At 34.0% G+C, this 19,261-nt stretch overlaps 1 protein-coding gene across 2 annotated transcripts in view; it reads right to left on the reverse strand.

Annotated features, from left to right (window-relative positions):
- LOC124369822 (vacuolar protein sorting-associated protein 13) overlaps window positions 1–18,778 on the reverse strand; it is a 249,003-nt gene extending 230,225 nt beyond the window's left edge. For both annotated transcript variants that reach the window (XM_046827945.1, XM_046827944.1), the window contains exons 1-4: window positions 18,627–18,778; window positions 15,578–15,707; window positions 14,317–14,430; window positions 1,274–1,400 (exon numbers count right to left, since the gene is read on the reverse strand). In XM_046827945.1, coding sequence (XP_046683901.1) covers window positions 1,274–1,400; window positions 14,317–14,430; window positions 15,578–15,707; window positions 18,627–18,638 — 383 coding nt within the window. In that variant the 5' untranslated portion in view covers window positions 18,639–18,778. The remainder of the gene's footprint in view (window positions 1–1,273; window positions 1,401–14,316; window positions 14,431–15,577; window positions 15,708–18,626) is intronic.
- Window positions 18,779–19,261: the final 483 nt, after the last annotated feature.

The raw sequence follows: 19,261 nt of genomic DNA on the forward strand, positions 1-19,261 counted from the left end.
CTTGATTTAATTTTACGGAAAAGTAAATTACAATTTACCTATGTCAGCTTGGCATATCACCTGAATCCCATCAGTTCCATCGTCTTTTTGTAGGAAATTTTTCCGCCACGAACCCATAGATACTTGTATCATTTTTCCCTCTTCGTCTGTCATGCCGCCGCCAAAAGCCGCCTCCTCACCGGTGTCAGGGCTTCGTTCACATACACTGCTTGGTTCATGGTCATGTTCATATGCCTCGGACAGTTCTCTCTTGATTCTACGTTTCTTCATAAACTCCTCCTTGTCCATTTGCCTCACAAACTTTACAATAATGCCCGGTGGAGTGTTGTTGGGTCCCACTTTGTTACCTAGTCGATGGCATGCGTCAATCATAGTCTGTGATAGTTACGTCCAGGGCTTTTCCCTCTTCCTGTCCTCATGCTGCTGCATCGGAATGCTGTGAATTTCAACTGCGTTGGCTCGGAAATATTGTTCTATATCCTCGACATGGTGTTCCAACTCAGCTACCTTTCGAGTTAACTTTTCATTCTCCTCCCATAGCTCATCAATTATTTTGAGACACTTTTCAACTGATTTGTTTTGCTCCTGTATGATTCTATTATTCTCCTCTACTTTTTGAGTTATAAACTCATATGATTCATTAAAACTCTTTTCCTGCTTTTGCTGGCCTTCGGCTATTTCCTGTATTTTTCTCTTTATGTCCTCAAGAGTCAGCTTACCTTCTTGTGCTTCGGAATCGAACCTTAGTCTCCTCCTTCTCGTTACACTGCACGGCTGGCACCTCCAGACTAGGCCCTCACAAGTTATACAATCCAAATCAGCCTTACTCATTCTCAGACAAGTTCCATGGAACTCCTTTTGACAGTAACTACACACCAGTTTAGGCTGTTTAGAGGTTATAGATTTTGCACAGATGTCACAGTTGACCATGATGATAATATATAAAAAAAATAAAAATAAAAACCAAACAAATCACCAAATAAGAGTAAACTGTGAATATTAAACACCTTCAAATGAAAGCAAAGCACAGAGTTAAATAGTACACAAAATGTGGTTAGCACGAACTTAAAACTATGCTAAATAAGGCTGGAACACTATCACTATGCAATCTGTCTTGTCTGAGCGCTGACTCATAATTGCATGAGGAAAGAGTACAGGAGTAAGATAGCGGGTAAAACCAGCCCCTAAAAGCTATCCACTCACCAAAAACTACTACAAAAATTAAATTATTACACTAAAAATTACTACATAACTGTATAACAATAGCACTTACCATCTATCATAATGGCCCCGATATGATTCAACAGAGGGTCGGTACTTCCTGAATGGGGTAGCCCTCATCATGTAGTCACATGACTCTAACAGCCCCATCAAGTCCTGATACTGTGACTTGGCAATACCTGTGATATACAATTACATTTTGAACGGATAAACAATGCATATATAATTAATTGAATCATTGAAATTACCAGAAAATAAAAAACACCACAATCAATCAAATTCAAAACATATTTTATACAGTATTTAAAAAAACTATATCCACAGCCCATCCTTTTAATAATGGTTCACTATAATTCTGTGATTCCAGATTTTCACTAATCACTCCCAGGGTTACTTCATACAATCAGATCATGCACACTGGACTAGGGTCATGATTTCACCAGTGAATTCAAAATCTTTGCTGTGAATCAAAAGTAAATTAAAATTCAACAATTTTTAACTACAGTTTTAAATGTAGTTGAAATTACTCTGATAACACAGATACTACTATGTCTGTGATGATAAGATCACAGAAAACTTACAACACATATAAGGTATATGGTAGCAAAACTATAAACAACCCATTCATGTTGTGACTTTAAGATGTAGCAATCGATTTTGAGTTTGGAAAATATGATTTATGTTAAATTCATAGCTCATTAAGATAACTTCCTTAAATAAAAAAATTTTTAAAAAAGAAAAACATTTTTTTATTACTTTACGAGAAATTGAAGGCATTTAAAGTAGGCAATTCAGTCCATTTTGTAATCAGGCCCAAATAAAAACGGATGGAAGATAAACATGTGAAAATTAACAGTATGCACAAAGTACAGGAGTTATAGTTTCAGGGAGTAACATAATTTTAATTTATTAAAATAATTTTGTTAAGAAAATTATATTATTTCCTTAAAATATAAATGAATAAAAAACATCCATGTCAACAATATGACACAGAGTGGTAAAAGAAATTCTACTTTTTTGTATTCAGCCAAGTTATCTTACAGGGCTATGAATTGAATATAGAACAATTTTCCAAACCCTTAATGAATCACATCACTTTAAGAATGGCAGTATAAAACTTTCTGTTTAAAATTTTAAAGTTACATTCAGCAAACCTTTACATAGCCAATGTTTATACCTACTGAATATTTGGAATATTAAGGCAACAAACAAAGCACAATCATGGTGGAATGTGATTCAGTCATTTGGAAATACATCAATATAGTACAACCTGATGCATCAGTTTACTGGATTTCTAGTACTTTAAAGTGGCAGGTTTATGATATTTACAATTGCCATCAAGTTAAGTATCACGAGGAGTGAAAAAACAGGCTACAATCAAAACCACAGACTATATTATTGGTATTGTAAGAAACATTATTACCATGTACCACAAATGTAAAAGAAAATACAGTTTATTGTTATACATTTGGAATAAGCATATTCCATTGTTAATAAAAATCATATACATATACATAGCATTATATTCGAATAGCAGAGGAATATTAAGAAAAATTATTATGTAATGATAATAAAGTCACAGCCTAATCCTACTTTTATGATTGGCCCGAAAACTCAGATATTGCGTAGTGACTATCTACAACAAAATAATTTTTTAGATTTTGCTGAAAAATTATGTAATACCATTATATGGCAATTTGACGACCAATGCAGTTTGATGAGGCATCTGTTTAGGGTCTGCTCGAGCTAAAATATTATAGCTATGTGTCGCTATAATTATTTGGTGCAGACCCATTAAACCTTGTAAAAAAATACAGTTCCATAAATTTATATTGATCCTAATGTTATTTTATAACTTTGAAACACAGTCCGACATGATTGCCTGTCTCTTAGTCACGCCAACAAGCATACAGCTTGCTTTTGTACAGGAAAAATCTCTATTTAACAGAGTATGTGAGATAGACCCCAAGCCAAAATGTCATATTCTAAATAAGTCTCAATTATACCCTTGAGTATGAAATCTTTTTGGTCACATGTTAACGGACTTAAGAGTTCTCATAGTATTCCAGCACTGACCTTTGATGGAGTGGAAGCAAGTGAACCATATAGTAAATGTGAAATGTTTGCCCAATATTTTTCATCAGTCTTTAGCAACACAGACGTCCCTATCCCCAAGTTTGAGTTTGGGTGGAATGAAACCATATCTGGCTGCTTGATAACAGCTGTGGACGTTCTCGGGAAACTGGAATCGCTTGATGCAAGGAAAAGTGCTGGCCCTGATGGCATTCCTCCTGTTGTTTTAAAGTTCTGCGCCCCGGTACTTGCTGTTCACTTAACTATTCTCTTCAGGTGCCTACTTGCATCGGGGATTTTCCCATCAGCTTTGAAGCAGAGTTTTGTCATTCCGGTGTTTAAGTCTGGTAGTAGAGGAGACGTTAGAAACTACCGACCAATAGTAATACAGTCCACTCTGGCTAAGGTCTTTGAGAGTATCATACTGGCTAGCATATACTTCCAGCTCAAAAATCGCATTTGCTTGGAGCAGCATGGGTTTTTAAAGGGCCGCTCAACTACAACTAATCTGTTGATATTCCAGGAATATATAATGTCAAGTTTTCATAACTCTTGCCAGGTGGATTGCCTTTACCTTGATTTTAGCAAGGCATTTGACAGGATTAACCACAGTCTACTTGTCGCTAAGCTTGAAGGTTATGGAATTTGGGGACCTCTGCTACAGTGGATGAAGAGCTACCTCTGTGACCGCTCTCTCGTTGTGAAGTGTGATGGCAATACATCTAGACTAATATATCTATATCTTGCATGTTTTTATATATTTATCTCATTGTTAAGTTATTATTATCATAATTGATACATTGTTCTGTTTCTCTTTGCTAGTTGCTCCTGCATTATTTGGTATGATTGCTGTGTATTGTTATAAATTATTGCATAATGTCTTCCTTGTGTTGTCTGTTATCATTACTAGTTTTGTTATGTTATTGTTGTTATGTTATATGATGTATTATTGAATTGACTTTTGTATGTTATTACTAGGATTGTTGTTACCACAGTTATTAGTCATTGTATGCCATCTTGATTAGTTTATCCTTAGTTAAGTAAACTCATGTATAAATGGTGGAACCGTTGGAAATAAATAAATAAATTGAGGAGTGATACAATATCTTCATAATTTACCTACTCTGATATTTAGTTATTCCAAGACATTTGATGAAAGCTTAAAGCAGAGGGCATCAATATGATGTTGCCAGTTCAGTCTTTCATCAATGGTAATAATTCGTAAATACTTAAATGAAGAATTTTAGAAAGGCTGTCTTGATCGATTATACTTGAGTGTTGGAGATGTCAAGATTGATAAAATCAAAAAAATATAGTTTTGAAGAAACTGCTTATTTCCAAATCATTTGAATTTGTGGAAGAGAATGATAAGGCAATATCATCTGCATACATGACGATGTTTAAACTCAGGACTATTTTTCCAAGGTCATTAAAATATATATATATATATATATATATATATTTATATATATATATATATATATATATATATATAGGTATAAAAGAAAACAAAACATGTTTCTTCAACTTGAAAAGCTTAATATTTCGTTACTTTTCAGTAACATTATCAAAAGCATGTATACAATAAAATATAAACAAATATAAAAATGAAGGTTATAAAAACATTGGAAACAACAAAACAAAACATATGGTATCAAAGAAGAAAATTAAACATGTAACCTTTCTAAACACAGAGATAGATAAAAAGTTTGAATAATAAATTTAAATTAGCTGTGTCTCAAATTTAATCCAACTGGTGATTTTGATTGAAGAGCCATTATATTATGCTTGTTCATATCTTCTTAGTAATAATTTTGTGTATTCTTTATTGTCATAATTTTGAAACTTCTTGATGCCAATTAGAGAGAAACAATTTTCAAAGGTTTTGTTGTGTTGGACAGCGTGTGCAGATACGGGTCTAAGTAAATTTTGATGTCGAACATCGGCACGATGATTGTTCATCCTCAGCCTAAGTGACATAGATGTTTCTCCAATGTAGTCTTTAGGGCAAATGTTGACAGGATAATTTGTAGACTACATTTTCACTGTTACATGTGATATCTTTCTGAAATTACCATCACTAACCTAATTAATTATACACTTCTTTCTCACTTCAGCAGAACTGACCACAAAATGGGTGGCGTCGCAATCTACTCGAAAGACTGCCTAGTGAAATCCATAGTTCCCATTGAGGTTACTAAAGGAATGCAAGGAGCTAAATCTAGAGGCTTCAATGATCAAAATATGCCAAGCAGACAGTGCACTGTATCTGCTCGGACTGTATAGACAACCGAAGGCTAATTTGGATGAGGTCCTGGTCCCGACTCTCCGCAATCATAGAAGAAACTAAAGCTCATAAAAACCCCCTGATCATCATGGGTGATATTAACGTGGACACTCTAAAATCTGACAACAATACAACCAAATTAAATTAAATGCTTGCTTCATTTGACATTGAAAGACTTCACCTACCTCCTACCAGAGTGACTGGCACAACTGCAACATCCATTGACTGTGTGTGTACTAATCAGTATATTACAAATTTCAAAATTGAGGTGATACAAAACCGGAATTTCTGACCACAGGGCCCAAATATGTAGTTTCAAGTCCTCTAGGTCAAGCTCAACTCAACCAGGTCAAATCACACGGGTTTACCATGAAGAAAACTTGCTACACTTGAAATACCTCCTATCAGAAAACCACTGGCTCGAGGTCCATAATGCTGAAAAACTCTGAGGAAGCCTACAACAAATTCCTTACATCATTGACTGCTAATATAGAGACAGCCTGTCCAAAAAAGAAAAAAAAGACCAAGAAGGAAGAAAAAACACAAAATCTACGAAAACAAAAGACGCGCTTATGCTAAAGCAAGACTATTTGCAAGCCTTTTCAAGATATGAACAAACAGGAGCTGAAAGAAGACAAAGAAACCTGTGCAGCCACAAAGAAAATTTATGACCTTAAATTAAAATCACTGAGAAAGCAGATATCAAAGGAATACATTGACAAAGCACATAATAAATCAAAAGCAATCTGGAACATTATAATAAAGAGCGGAAAAAAGCAAGGACAAGAAGACGGTCAAATTCAACTAAGAGTGGATGGAAAAGTACTAAGAAAGCCCCTTGAAATAGCAGAACAACTTAATGGATATATTTCGTTAGTGCTGCTGATGAGGCGCTGGAAAAAAAACAATATATCAAGAACCCCACTTACACATAACAACATCGCTGGGTGCAACATATACCTCTCTGAACTAACTCCTACCAACCCCAGAAGAGCTACAAAGAATAATTGCCTCTTTTAAACCTAAATGGTCAGCAGGGACTGGATGAAATTCCCTCCAAAATAATCAAAGTCTGCGCTATGAATTGATTTCTCCATTAGCAAGTATAATTAATAAATCATTTTAAAGAAGGACTATTCCCTGGCACTTTTAAAATGCTCAAAGGTCTACCCCAAATACAAGAAAGGTGCTCCCACAGATCCCTCAAATTACAGACAATATCATTGGTTTCAAATTTTCTCTAAATTAATAGAGAAAGTGGTCCTTGCAAGATTATTAAAACACTTACAAGACAACAATCTGTTAACCGACAAGCAGCATGGATTTGTCAAAGGAAAATCTACCACAACTGCAATAACTAGTCTTATACAAAATGTAATTGATCTACTTGAAGATGGAAAGATAGTTACTGGACTTCTACTGGACTTCAGCAAGGCCTTTGACTCCTTGGGACACGACCTCATTCTTTCAAAACTTGATGCACTTGGTATAAAAGGATCAGCTAAATCATGGTTCCAATCCTACTTAACTGGACGTAGCCAAGTGGTTGAGATAAAATACACAGCAAACAACATGGTTCAGTTTGTGAAATCTAGTCCAAAGGAAATAACCCGGGGAGTGCCACAAGGCTCGGTTTTAGGACCAATCCTATTTATTCTTTTTACCAACGACATGCCACAACAACTTGGTGACTTGAGCACATGTTTAATGTTTGCAGATTGATACCACACTGATAATAAGTGGAGACACAACTGCCAACTTAAAAGAACGCTCTGCTCAGAGCCTTCATAAGGCCTATAAATATTGTAAAGACAATGACCTAGTCGCAAACACAACAAAAACAAAGCAGATCTGTTTTTGGAAGAGCAATGCTGAAAACAGTGGGACTCGAAAACATAGTTCTTGAAGATAAGGTGAAACTGCTTGGTATGACCATTGACAGAAAACTTACGTGGGACCCTCATGTAGATAACTTATGCAAAACACTGTTCATCTGGCCTTTATGCTATGAGAAGACTTAAACAAGTTGCCCGACATCAATACTGCAAGAACAGCATATTTTGGCCTATGTGAACCACACATAAGTATGGACTAATTGTCTGGGGCGGAACCCTCTCACGGCAACATGGAAAGTATTGATCTTACAGAAACGAGCCATACGGATTCTTTGCGGAATCTACAACCATTGGAAAACCTGCCGTAACTCTTTCAAAGATCTCAAGATCAAGACAGTAGTCAATCTATATATACAAGAGGCAATTATGTATGTGCTGACAAACATGAACCTCTACGTAATGACAAAATACATAACTACAATACCAGGCATGCATCCTTCTTCGTGACACCTCAACATAGACTCACCTTGTATTAAAAACAACCACTCTACATTGGCTGCAAGCTTCCATAATCACCTTCCCGACAACATTAGAGGACTTAAAGGGCAGGACTTGAGGAGGGAGCTGAGCAGATGGCTTACAGACCGACCCTTCTACAGTCTAGCAGAGTTTCTAAAACCAATAACTGATTACGGACACTTCACTGTACTGTTATCCATATGACTTTAAAATTTATGTTGACATATTGTTTACTGTTACTTTTTAGTAATTTATAACATATTGACGCCTTTGTATTTCTCTAAACGAAATTCCAAATAAAGAAAATGATTGATTGATTGATTGATTGATAGAATATTTTTTGTGCGTAACGCAACTTTTGTAACAGTTTGTAGATTGCATCATATTGCATATTCCACAGCGTGGTTTATTGCATGGATGGCATTTGTGTTTGAAATTTTGACTGTTGTCTTTATCTTTAATGTATTTTGGATGAACTAATAGATTTTTCAGATTTGGTGGTCTTTTGAAAATAATTCTAGGAGGTCTATTAAAAAGATCCTTTGTTTCTGGAGATTGTTCCAATATTTTGTAGGCGGTCTTCATAATTCCATTTACTTTGTATAATCCAGGATGGTACTGAGTTACAAATTTGGCATCTTTTTCCACAACACTTAAAAACATGGTTTGTGTTTTTAGGCTTAGCTATTTCACTGTTAATTAATTTTGCAGGGTATCCTCTATTGATTAATGAATTTGATAATGTTGTTACATAATTTTGGAAAGTCAGTGTCATCTGTACATAGATTTCTTAGCTCTTAGAGCAAGACCCTTGGGTATAGATTAGATTTCTTTACATACTGTGGATGGCAGCTATCATAATGTAAATATTGCATACTATTTGTGTCCTTGACATGAATTTTAGTTTTTAAAACGACCGCTGTTTAATAAAACGTCTACATCAAGGAAAGGTCACAGAATTTGGCGATGTTTTCCAGGTGAAATTTAGTGATGAAAAAATCGTTTAATTCTTCTAGGAATTGTTTTCAAATGTTCCATTCCATTATTCCAAACAAGAAATATATCATCAATATATAACGAAACCAAGCCAAGGGTTGAAATTTTTTGGGTTGATAAAAAGTTTTTCTCGAGTAGTAACCCATAAAAAGATTGGCGTATGAAGGAGCCATTTTTGTCCCCATCGCTGTGCCCTTTATTTGAAGAAAGTTTTTGTCTAGAAACTTAAAATTGTTCATAGTCAAGATCATAGTAATTAAATGAGTGATAAAATTAGAAGTGGGTAAAGTGTTTTTCGGTCTTTCATCTAAAAATTTCCCAATTGCTTCGACGCCCTCATCATGTGGAATATTGGTGTAGAGTGAATTCTACGTCAACTGTAGCTAATATTATTTCACCAGATAATGGTTGAGGAATTTCCGATAGTCTTTCTAAGAAATGATTGGTATTTTTGATATAGGAGGGCAACTCTCTAACAAAAGGTTGTAGAATGTCATCTACGTAAGCAGAAATTTTTTCTGTAGGAGCTCCAATACTTGCAACAATAGGCCGGCCTGGAGGAGGTCTTACTAGTTTGTGTGTTTTAGGTAACAATGTAGAATACAGGTGACTTTGGTTGTGTTGGGATTAAAGTTTTAAGTATATTATCAGAAATATTTTGCTTGGGGCCATTTTCTAAGAGGATATTCTTTGATTTCTGCACTAAAATCGTTAGTTGGGTCTTTTTCCAGAGTCATGTACACAGTAGAATCTTGTAATTGCCTGTTAGCCTCATTAATATAATCACTCCTATTCAAGATTACTGTAGAATTCCCCTTATCGGAAGGTAAAATTACGATATTTTTGTTATATTTTAAAGACTTAATGGCTTTTTCTTCCTTAGATTGTTATATTTTTTAATTGTGGCAAGTTTTCAATAAATTTTTGATCAGATACATTGGTTAATATTACATTTAGAAACTGCTCAATAGGATGGTCATTGGGCAGGGGTGGGGGCTGCCATCCAGACTTTGGTTGAAATTTTTTAAGGGAAAGCGGCAATGGCTCATTGACATTGTTCTTATTTTCATGTTTACTGAAATAAAATTTGATTCTAGTATCTCGTGCAAATTCCAATGCGTCAGCAAATCAAATTAATATGGTTGAACCTTGGGGTAGGGGAAAAAGTTAATCCTTTTGTTAAAATTGAAATTTTCATTGATATTAGGTGTATAATTTGACAAATTCTCAACTTTTACAGAAGGGTTTGTATATATATATATATAGAATAATATTGGACACAGTACTGAATCCTGGGAAACTCCATAAGACAGAGTTCATAATCAATCTTAATTATAATATAAAATTCACGGTTTTTGCAGTAAAAATATAGTAATTAAACAGTGGATTGTTTTTATAAATAACAATATGAATAAAAATATAAAAGATTGTGTTTTTCACATGGAGTGGGCGAAGTGTCTAGTGCCCAAACACACCACAACTGTGTGCAGTGTCCCAGGAATTAGCACTTACGTCTATGTTGCTGGTTCTTGCGTATACAGGTGTGTTTCGTTTCTCAGACACAGCAGAATGGTAAAACTATTTAAAACTGGTCCCCCATGTTTGCAACTCCATAAGTCCAACAGTCAAATAGTCAGTGACTTGTGGACAATAGAGTGTTAAACGCTGATTTCGGCATTTCATCGTCGTTTTGTGGCTCGTGTGAAACCGGCCTTATTAGTGTATTGAATCACCTTATTGACAACAAAGAAGCGCAAGCTAGCCAATCACAGCCATCCGCAACATCCAATCAAAATTATCTTTGCTGCCACCACTACTAAATCGTAGCTGACAGTGCAATGTAGTAGATATGTAGGAGCATTGGACCCTAGTCGATAGCCGATATTGGTGAACGCTCTACTCTTCTTCCAATACGAATGCCAGTATGTTCATTGTATAACTGTTCATAGAAGAAATTATGAACAAACCGAGGTGCCACAGATGCCTGCACTATTGGCCAGGGGCATTTCCCATTGGTATGTTTCTGACATCAGATCACGTTGGACGATCTAGTACTGATCAGTTGCCATGCAAAACTACTAGCTCTGGTAAGAAACTTTACTTGTAAAGTATTATAATTGTAAAATAAATAACAATAATAAAATGCCAAGTAAAGAATTATTCATAAATATGGGTATATTTTGTAAGGTGATCTATCAGTGCACAGAAATCATATGAAATGTAAATAAAAAATTTATATATTTGTACACAAAAATTAATGTTTATATGTTATTGAGGTATCAACATATCCATGGACTCTTCTCCAGCCGAATCCATCGACATTCATATTTAGAGAAGATCAGCACACTAATGAGGATCGACTGCGACAACTGGTAGCCAGCGTGAATCTTCCAATGCTCCAATGACTGTTATTGATTTTAATAGCTTTTTTTCTACCAATTAAATAAGTAGTAACTCACTATAGGGGGATGTCAAATAAACCTATGCATACAGGCTAAAAAAATGTATGGTCAACAAAGTCGAAAACTTTCTTTAAGTCCATTATCACCCTAAGCACTAAATCACCACCATTTATACCATTAACCAAATTTAGTGATCACCTCACTTGTTGATTTACATTTCATAAATCCAAATTGGTTAAATGTTATAAGATTATTGTCTGTTAAAAATGGTAAAAGACTGTATTTCAAAATTTTTGCTGGATGCAGAGTTACTGTATATAGGCCTATAATTATTTTGATCAATTTTAACACCTGACTTGAAAACAGGAATAACCATGAAGCTCTTGAGACAATACGGAAAATGACCATGTGAGAATGAAGTGTTAATTATTATCGATAAGGGTAAGCAATAAAAGAAGTGCATTTTTTAAACCTGGTATGTGTCCAAAATACCACACATTAAAATATATCAAAGAACAGGATATGGAAAGGATGTAACATTGCACACAGCGTTATTACAGTATAGAGTTAACAGTTATGTATGGTAAATGATAAAACAATTATCAATTTAAAATATAGTTTTAAATTTGATGAATTTCAATAAAACTTAAGAATTGCAATATTTTAGACGGTTAAAACATTCACTTCAGTGGTTTAGTACCTAAACAACGGGCAGTATGCTGTTGTCTCACTGGTGAGTCACATACTAAAGCAATATATGGTGCTGATGAATCGCCGGTGAGTCACATGGGGAACAATCTGTAATGCTGATGTCTCAGCGTTGACACAGCGTTGACAAACTTTTATAGTACAGGTATCATTTCCAGAGGATATTTCAACAACCCACTTCTAATAACAGGACATGGATCACTCGAAACATACTGAATATGCATTAATCTTTTTTTGGTTGGGAAGAAATTTACTGTGATTTTTCAGCACTAATCGTATCGTATTAAAAAAAATATGTTTACACTTCAATTCGTTAATCTAAAAATATTATTATTTTACTATATGACGATTTTAACCCTGTTACTACCCTTTTGTTTCCATTTATTTATGCAGTAGTTCCATGCACATAGAAAGCTGTAATGAATATCTGTTTCAGTAGTGGGAACTGAACAGAGAATGTTTGAGCAACTTCATTGGAGAACATTTAACACCAAACAATATTGTAATCATATGCTAAGAAGTGAAGACGATTGGAAGGCCACTTGGTGCTTGGTTAGAAACATGCTTCAGAACAAGATAGAAGATGAAAGGCTGAGGGCAGGGTGTCCATGAAGATTTTCCAACATCCTGCGTTCAGGAAAAAATAACTCTACAATCGGGCTTAACATTGAAATATAGCAAGAATTCTTATGTATATTCAAAAAGTGACGAAAATTTTAATTTTTGAAAACAAAATATTTATTTATCTATGCTTCTAAAAGGATCAAAAGTCACATGGAGCCATCTCTGGAGAATATGGAGGCTGGCACATCGTTGCAGTACTGATTTTGGCCAAAAATTCACAAACAAGCAATGAACTGTGAGCAAGTGCATTGTTATGGTGCAAAAGTCATGAATTGTTTTAACACAAATCCGGGTGTTTTTTTTTTTGGATTGATTAAAGTAAATATTGATTCAAGCGTTGAACTTGCAGGCTCCTTATTGACTGTTTGAGCTTGTGGCAAGAATTTATGATATACTATGCCATTAAAATCGAAGAACACAGTGAGAACTTCATATTAGACTGCACTAGTTAAGCTTTTTTCGGTCTTGATGATCCACAATGCCTCCACTGAGATTATTGAGTCTTAGTTTCGATATCATATCCATAAACCCATGTTCCGTCACCTGTTATAACACGTTTCAGTAATTCTGCATCGTCGTTGACTTCATTTAGTGACTCCTGAATAACTTTTAACTTCCATTCGCTGCTGGTTTTGTTCAAAATTCAACAATTTTTGAACAAATTTTGCTGTTACATGCATGAGCCAATTGATATGCCAACATCATCAGCGACTTCTCTGATCCTAAAGGGTGCAGGAATTGCATTGATTTTCTTATTAGTATCCTATTTTCCCTGTGCTGGTGGACATGTGGTAGTGCTCTTGACTTCTCGTGATCGTGGTGAGTTGCATCCTGTGCAATGACAACGCCTGGGTTCATTCTTTCCTGTCTGGACGCCAGGCAGTTTTCAGGTATGTTCGAACCCTATTCTTTCTCTTCTTTTTCCTTTCTTTTTGTATGTACTAATTACATTTTCACCTGACGAAGACAATAGATTTCAATCCACAAAACTCTGAGTTATAACAATTTGTAACATATAACGATGGTAAATATCCAAAATCCTATTATCTGATTAAATCCTTTTTGAAATTGACACTTATCTCTCAGACTATGTACACTTTTGTGTTGCCTAAACATTGTGCAGGACAGCAGAGAATCAACCTCTTGCACAAACTCATCAAGTAATTGTGTAAAGATTATATAAAGACTGAAAATGTTGTTATTTATTATTATAGAATAACCATAATCAAAATTAAAGTGACTGGAAATCTTCAAAGAATGCTTGAAGAGAGGATGGTCAAAAAATGCAGGAAAATAAAAATTAGGATATTATAGAGAGCAAGGCAGAAAATAAATCTTACTGGGTATTGAAAAATGTTGAAAGCCCTTAATGGATTGATATACTGAAGAGAAAGTAGTTAGTATAATATACTTGTAGCTTTTATTAGTTAAATATGAAATGTGGACAGTTTACTGTCTTTTCATATTTTTTAAAGAAATGAAAGTATAACCATTCAATTGTTTTGTATTTGCATCCCTATAGTTTCACTTGTACTTGATGATTTAAATCATTAATCGTATTTTAACAAAAATATGTTTATAATTAGAAAATTAAGAATCAGGACCAAGAATACAAAATTAGAGGGTTGTCCAAGCAGTTGGTTGTACTTACGGAAAGCCAGCTCCTTGAGATCCAAAGTCAACTGTACTTTGGGGATCTTGAAGTCATCATTCTCAGGTTTTGTGTCAATCTGCAGGTTTGACTCACTTTGGATAGGTCCCAACACTAGTACAAGTATGCAAATGTTAAATCACATATAGCAATCCTATACACATTGTAAACATCATTTGTTTACTTGATAAAAATAACAGTTAAGTATAATTATATTAGTAAAATCAGTACTTAATGTTACTTTGTACATTAATTCTACATACACCATAAATATTATTTGTTTACTTATTAAATATAACAGTAAATATAACTATATTGGTAAAATCAGTACTTAATGTTATTGTGTTAAGATTTTTGAATAACATTATGAATGGATATAGAAAATAAATAATATAGATACATATTAAGTTAATCTTTAGACATTTTCATGCTACCTGTTGGGAGTTTTGAGTTTACTTTAAATTGTTGTGTTATGGAAAACAAAAAAGCTATATAACATTTTATTTTCATTACTTACAAATGATTGTTATAAACTTGAACTTGTACAGAAAATAATTTATCTCAAGAAATTCATTTTTGAGTAATTGATAGTGCAAACTTTAAAGAGAGCTGTCAACCGCTATTTGAAAAATCTAAAATACTCACACTACCAGGTTTATATATTTTTGAATTGTTGAACTTAGTTTATAAAAATCCAAACACCTTTGACCAATACAAAAGTCAGCATAATCATAATACTAGATACAAAAATCTTCTTGCCTTTCCAACTTCTTTATTTGTAAAAAGTCCACTATATATGGGAATTTTCTTATAGAATTGTTTACCTTTATCACTAAAAGAGCTTAAAAATAATAATTTTCAAACTATTATTAAAAACCTCCTCACAAAAGCTTATTACAATGTAAATGAAATGCTGAAAGATTTTATAAACCATAAGTAAAACAGTAACTAACCGATTTAAAAATCCTAGCCCATGCAATTAATCTTTGTTACGTCATATTATCCCTTCAGGCTATTTAAAATAAGGATGATTTTGTTATTCTTTATAGACATAATACAATATCAAACCGTACACAATACATATAGACAATAGATGTAGTACATACTGCAACACTTATTTTAGTTATACTTTTAAAAAACTTGATTCAAATGTCAATGTGCAATAAATACTTCGAATTTGAATTTCACAATTGAGTATTTCACAATTCAAGCCGCTGCAGAATTGACGCATAAGTAGTAAGATTTCATAAGAGAAACTTACTGTAAGTGTAGTTTTTCTTGCCATCAATAGCATCCTGAAAGGCAGCCAGCAACTCATCATCAGATAGATTTATAAATGTCTCCTGAGTGTTACTATTCCAGTAGATACAAAAGTTGTCAATATTTAATACCTGTAATAAAGAGATAACAAGTGTTTGTATAATGCAGTATATTACAAGCATAAGTGATATAGTTCTATAAGAGACACAGTAGTGATATAGTAAATGCATCAGCTCAAACCGAGGAACTCCCTGGCGTTTCTGAAAATAATATAGTGCACTCTAAGAAAATAGCCGACCTTGAAAAAATAATACAAGATCCAAAAGGACCCTGACGTGAATGTTCAACTCTCAGAGAAGAAATTTAAAAAATTATTGCCTCAATAAGATGCCTAGAGGAGGAAAATAAAACTTTAGTTCAAGAAATCCCTAGATCTAATATAGTAGTTTCAAATAACTATGAGGCGCTGGAAAATTTGTCCGAAGGTAGTGAAAATGAGTTCACCAGAGTGGAAAAAAAGAAGAAAAGAAGAGGAAAAAAGAAAACATGTAAACCGAAGCTGCAGCACACTACTTTTAATGATCAACAAAACGTTAACACTGGTCACAAAAACGAAACTAAAAAAACCCCCTCATATCACAACATCTACCGTACTAGTGACTTTTCGTGCAGTAACTATTGAGGGTGATAGTCATGCACGCTTCATGGCTGGGATCGTCCAGTCCCTAGTGACCGGGGAGACGGCTGTACTAGGCGTCTGCAAGCCTGGAGCCAGACTGTTGGGTGTGGTTGAGGGGAGTCAACCTCCTCCCCCGGGAAGCTGTAGCGCTTTGATTGCCGGAGCGAATGACATCGGAGCCGGTCGGTCATCTACCATCTACCAGCAATTGGAAAACCAGATCACCATGAGCACCCGTACAGCTCATGGTGATTGGTTGATTTGTTGAGGATAGGCTTGTAGAGGATGAGACTGAGATTGCCAGTCGGTTTAAACGAGTTCTTCGCATCTGTTGCTGATGGGCAAGGTCCTCGGCCATCTGACCCTAAAGTACGCCCCTCGCAAAGGCAGAGCCCAGCAGCATCAATGGTGTTGGCGCCTGTTGTTGAGAATGCGCTTCACCTAATTACCCAGCAGCTCCCAGCCAAAATATCAAACGACCTCAATCTGATGTCCCCGTGGCTCATTAAAAAATGCTGCAAGCATTTAGTGAGACCCTTAACTGAATTAGTAAATTATTCATTCCAAACAGGAGTGTGACCATCTCTCCTTAAAATTGCAAAAGTTGTTCCAATTTTAAAGAAAGACGACCCAGCATCTATAAATAACTACCGGCCTGTCTCAATTTTGCCAGTATTCAGCAAAATTGTTGAAAAGCTTTTTCTTATAAGAATGCTTCACTTTTTGGACAGATACAATCACCTCTGAGCAGTTTGGGTTCAGAAAGGGTAAATCGACAACCAACGCAAAAAAAAATAAAGATTATAACAGACTCTTAGAAGACTACAAGTTGAATATTAATCTTGTAGAGAACTGGCTCACCGCCAACAACTTGATTCTAAATAGTGATAAGACAACTACCTTAATATTTAGCCTCAGAGAAGATCTTAATAGGACACAAGAAGATATGTATTTCCAAAATTTTTAGGTTTGACTTTTGATCCTAATTTAAATTGGTATCAGCAAATTGTAGGGGTTAAAAGTAAACTAAGTACAAGTGTGATTGCAATTAAACGTTTATGTGGTGAACTTGAGGAGAAAGCTCTTATACAATATGGCTTTATACAATAAACTCTTATGGCTTTTTCACTGTCATTTAACTTATGGTTTGATTATTTGAGGCTCTTCTTAAGCAACTGAAGTATTCATCATCCAAAAAAAGCTATTAGAATATTGGCAAGAGTCAATAAATATCATAGTTGCAAAGAACTTTTCAAATGTTTTAAAATTTTGACATTATTCTCTTTATATATATATATATATATATATATACAACAATGCCTACTTTACCTCCGAGCTAATTTAGATAAAGTAATCCTAAGGAATAATGTTCACAATTATGAAACAAGAAGCTGTAACAATATCAACCTATCTCAAACTAGACTAGTTAAAACTGAAAAAAGCCCAATGATTGATGGCTATGAGACTATACAATAAGTTACCATTTGATAAAAGGATGCTAAGTGATATAGAATTTAAAGCTAAACTAAATTATTTTCTTTGTAAAAGATCATTCCATTCAGTGGAAGACATCTCAAGAGTGTGGACGAAGCAAGACTTTTAGAATGTTCATTGTTTTACAAAAGTTGTAACATTGTATTGGCGTGCCAATGTATTTGTGTGGAATATTTTCTGATAGAATAAAATTTTTCTTCTTCTTATTCTTACACATTTTTATACTTTGTTGCTAAGTAATAAAAATAAGAAACATCCAATTCATTTTCAAAATTTAAAAAAATATAACCAGTTTAATGTGTGAATGTGCAGCATATTTCTAATTAAATATTTACGATTTTCTTGCCTTGAAAACATTTTAATACAAGCAAAAAAACTAAAGAAAACATGTGTGTAAAAAACTTATTATCACACGTTTTTGATAGGAATAAGATCATATTTTATTGTCAGCAACATTATTTTCTAATATATAAATATATCTAGATATATAGCTATATAAATCTAAAGATTTTTTTTACAACATTTCATGTTCCTCTAAACCATTGTATTTGGGAAAAGGGCAGTAATAAAAACAGGCTACTACAAAACTACAAGTACTAAATATAAAGCCCATGGACAATTTTCATTTGTATCTATTATTTTAACAGTATGAAACTAAATATGAAACACCAAATTTTAAATTACTTATTCTTACAGGAACAAAGATAAACATTATGTAACCCATAAACACCAATATTAATTAAATTATTTTTACTACCTAAGAAGCTAAGAGAACTGTGTTTTACTTTCATATGTAGTTTTCAGAAACTGCTCCCTAACTTATTTAGAACAATGACATATATATATATATATATATCTCCTTCTGAAATTCTCTTACCTTATATACCATGGGATTAATCTCTGATGATGAGCGGAATTTCAGGTTTCCAATCCTTATTAGTAGAGATGACCAAAAGGCTAGAGAGTGTTAACCCGAAAGTGAAAGGTTTCCCTTTATTACTTTTTCTGTCCTCGTATCTAATATGGATGTTTTTTATTGTGACCTGGAGGTTACGGATGATCTGGGTAGCCAATTTTTCGGCGAACGTATCATCGATCTTCTGTTTTACTGTGCACCAAAAAGTATTTTTATTAAGTATATTTAAAGCTAAGCTACATAAGATATTATCATACAACAAGTAAAAAACTAGTAGACAAACAATACTGTTATCATTTTACTAAAATCTTAATGATTTTTTAAGTAAAATAGTCATCAAGAAACTCACAATAAATCTAATATAATAATTTTGTTATCTAATTATTATTGTGTGCTCTAATGTATTTGTTACTATGAGACAAGAAAGAAACGATGTCTAACCAGCAGTCGATTTTACTATCCTGACACACATAGCCAAAGTTAGCCATGTTTGTCATTTTGACAGCTTATCATAACTTTGAGATAACATGTCATAATAACAAACAACACACATCCAGGTATGACAATATTACCACTTTGTAGAACTCATGCCATCA

Source organism: Homalodisca vitripennis, chromosome X (assembly GCF_021130785.1).
Source record: "Homalodisca vitripennis isolate AUS2020 chromosome X, UT_GWSS_2.1, whole genome shotgun sequence".
Lineage (NCBI taxonomy): Eukaryota > Metazoa > Arthropoda > Insecta > Hemiptera > Cicadellidae > Homalodisca > Homalodisca vitripennis.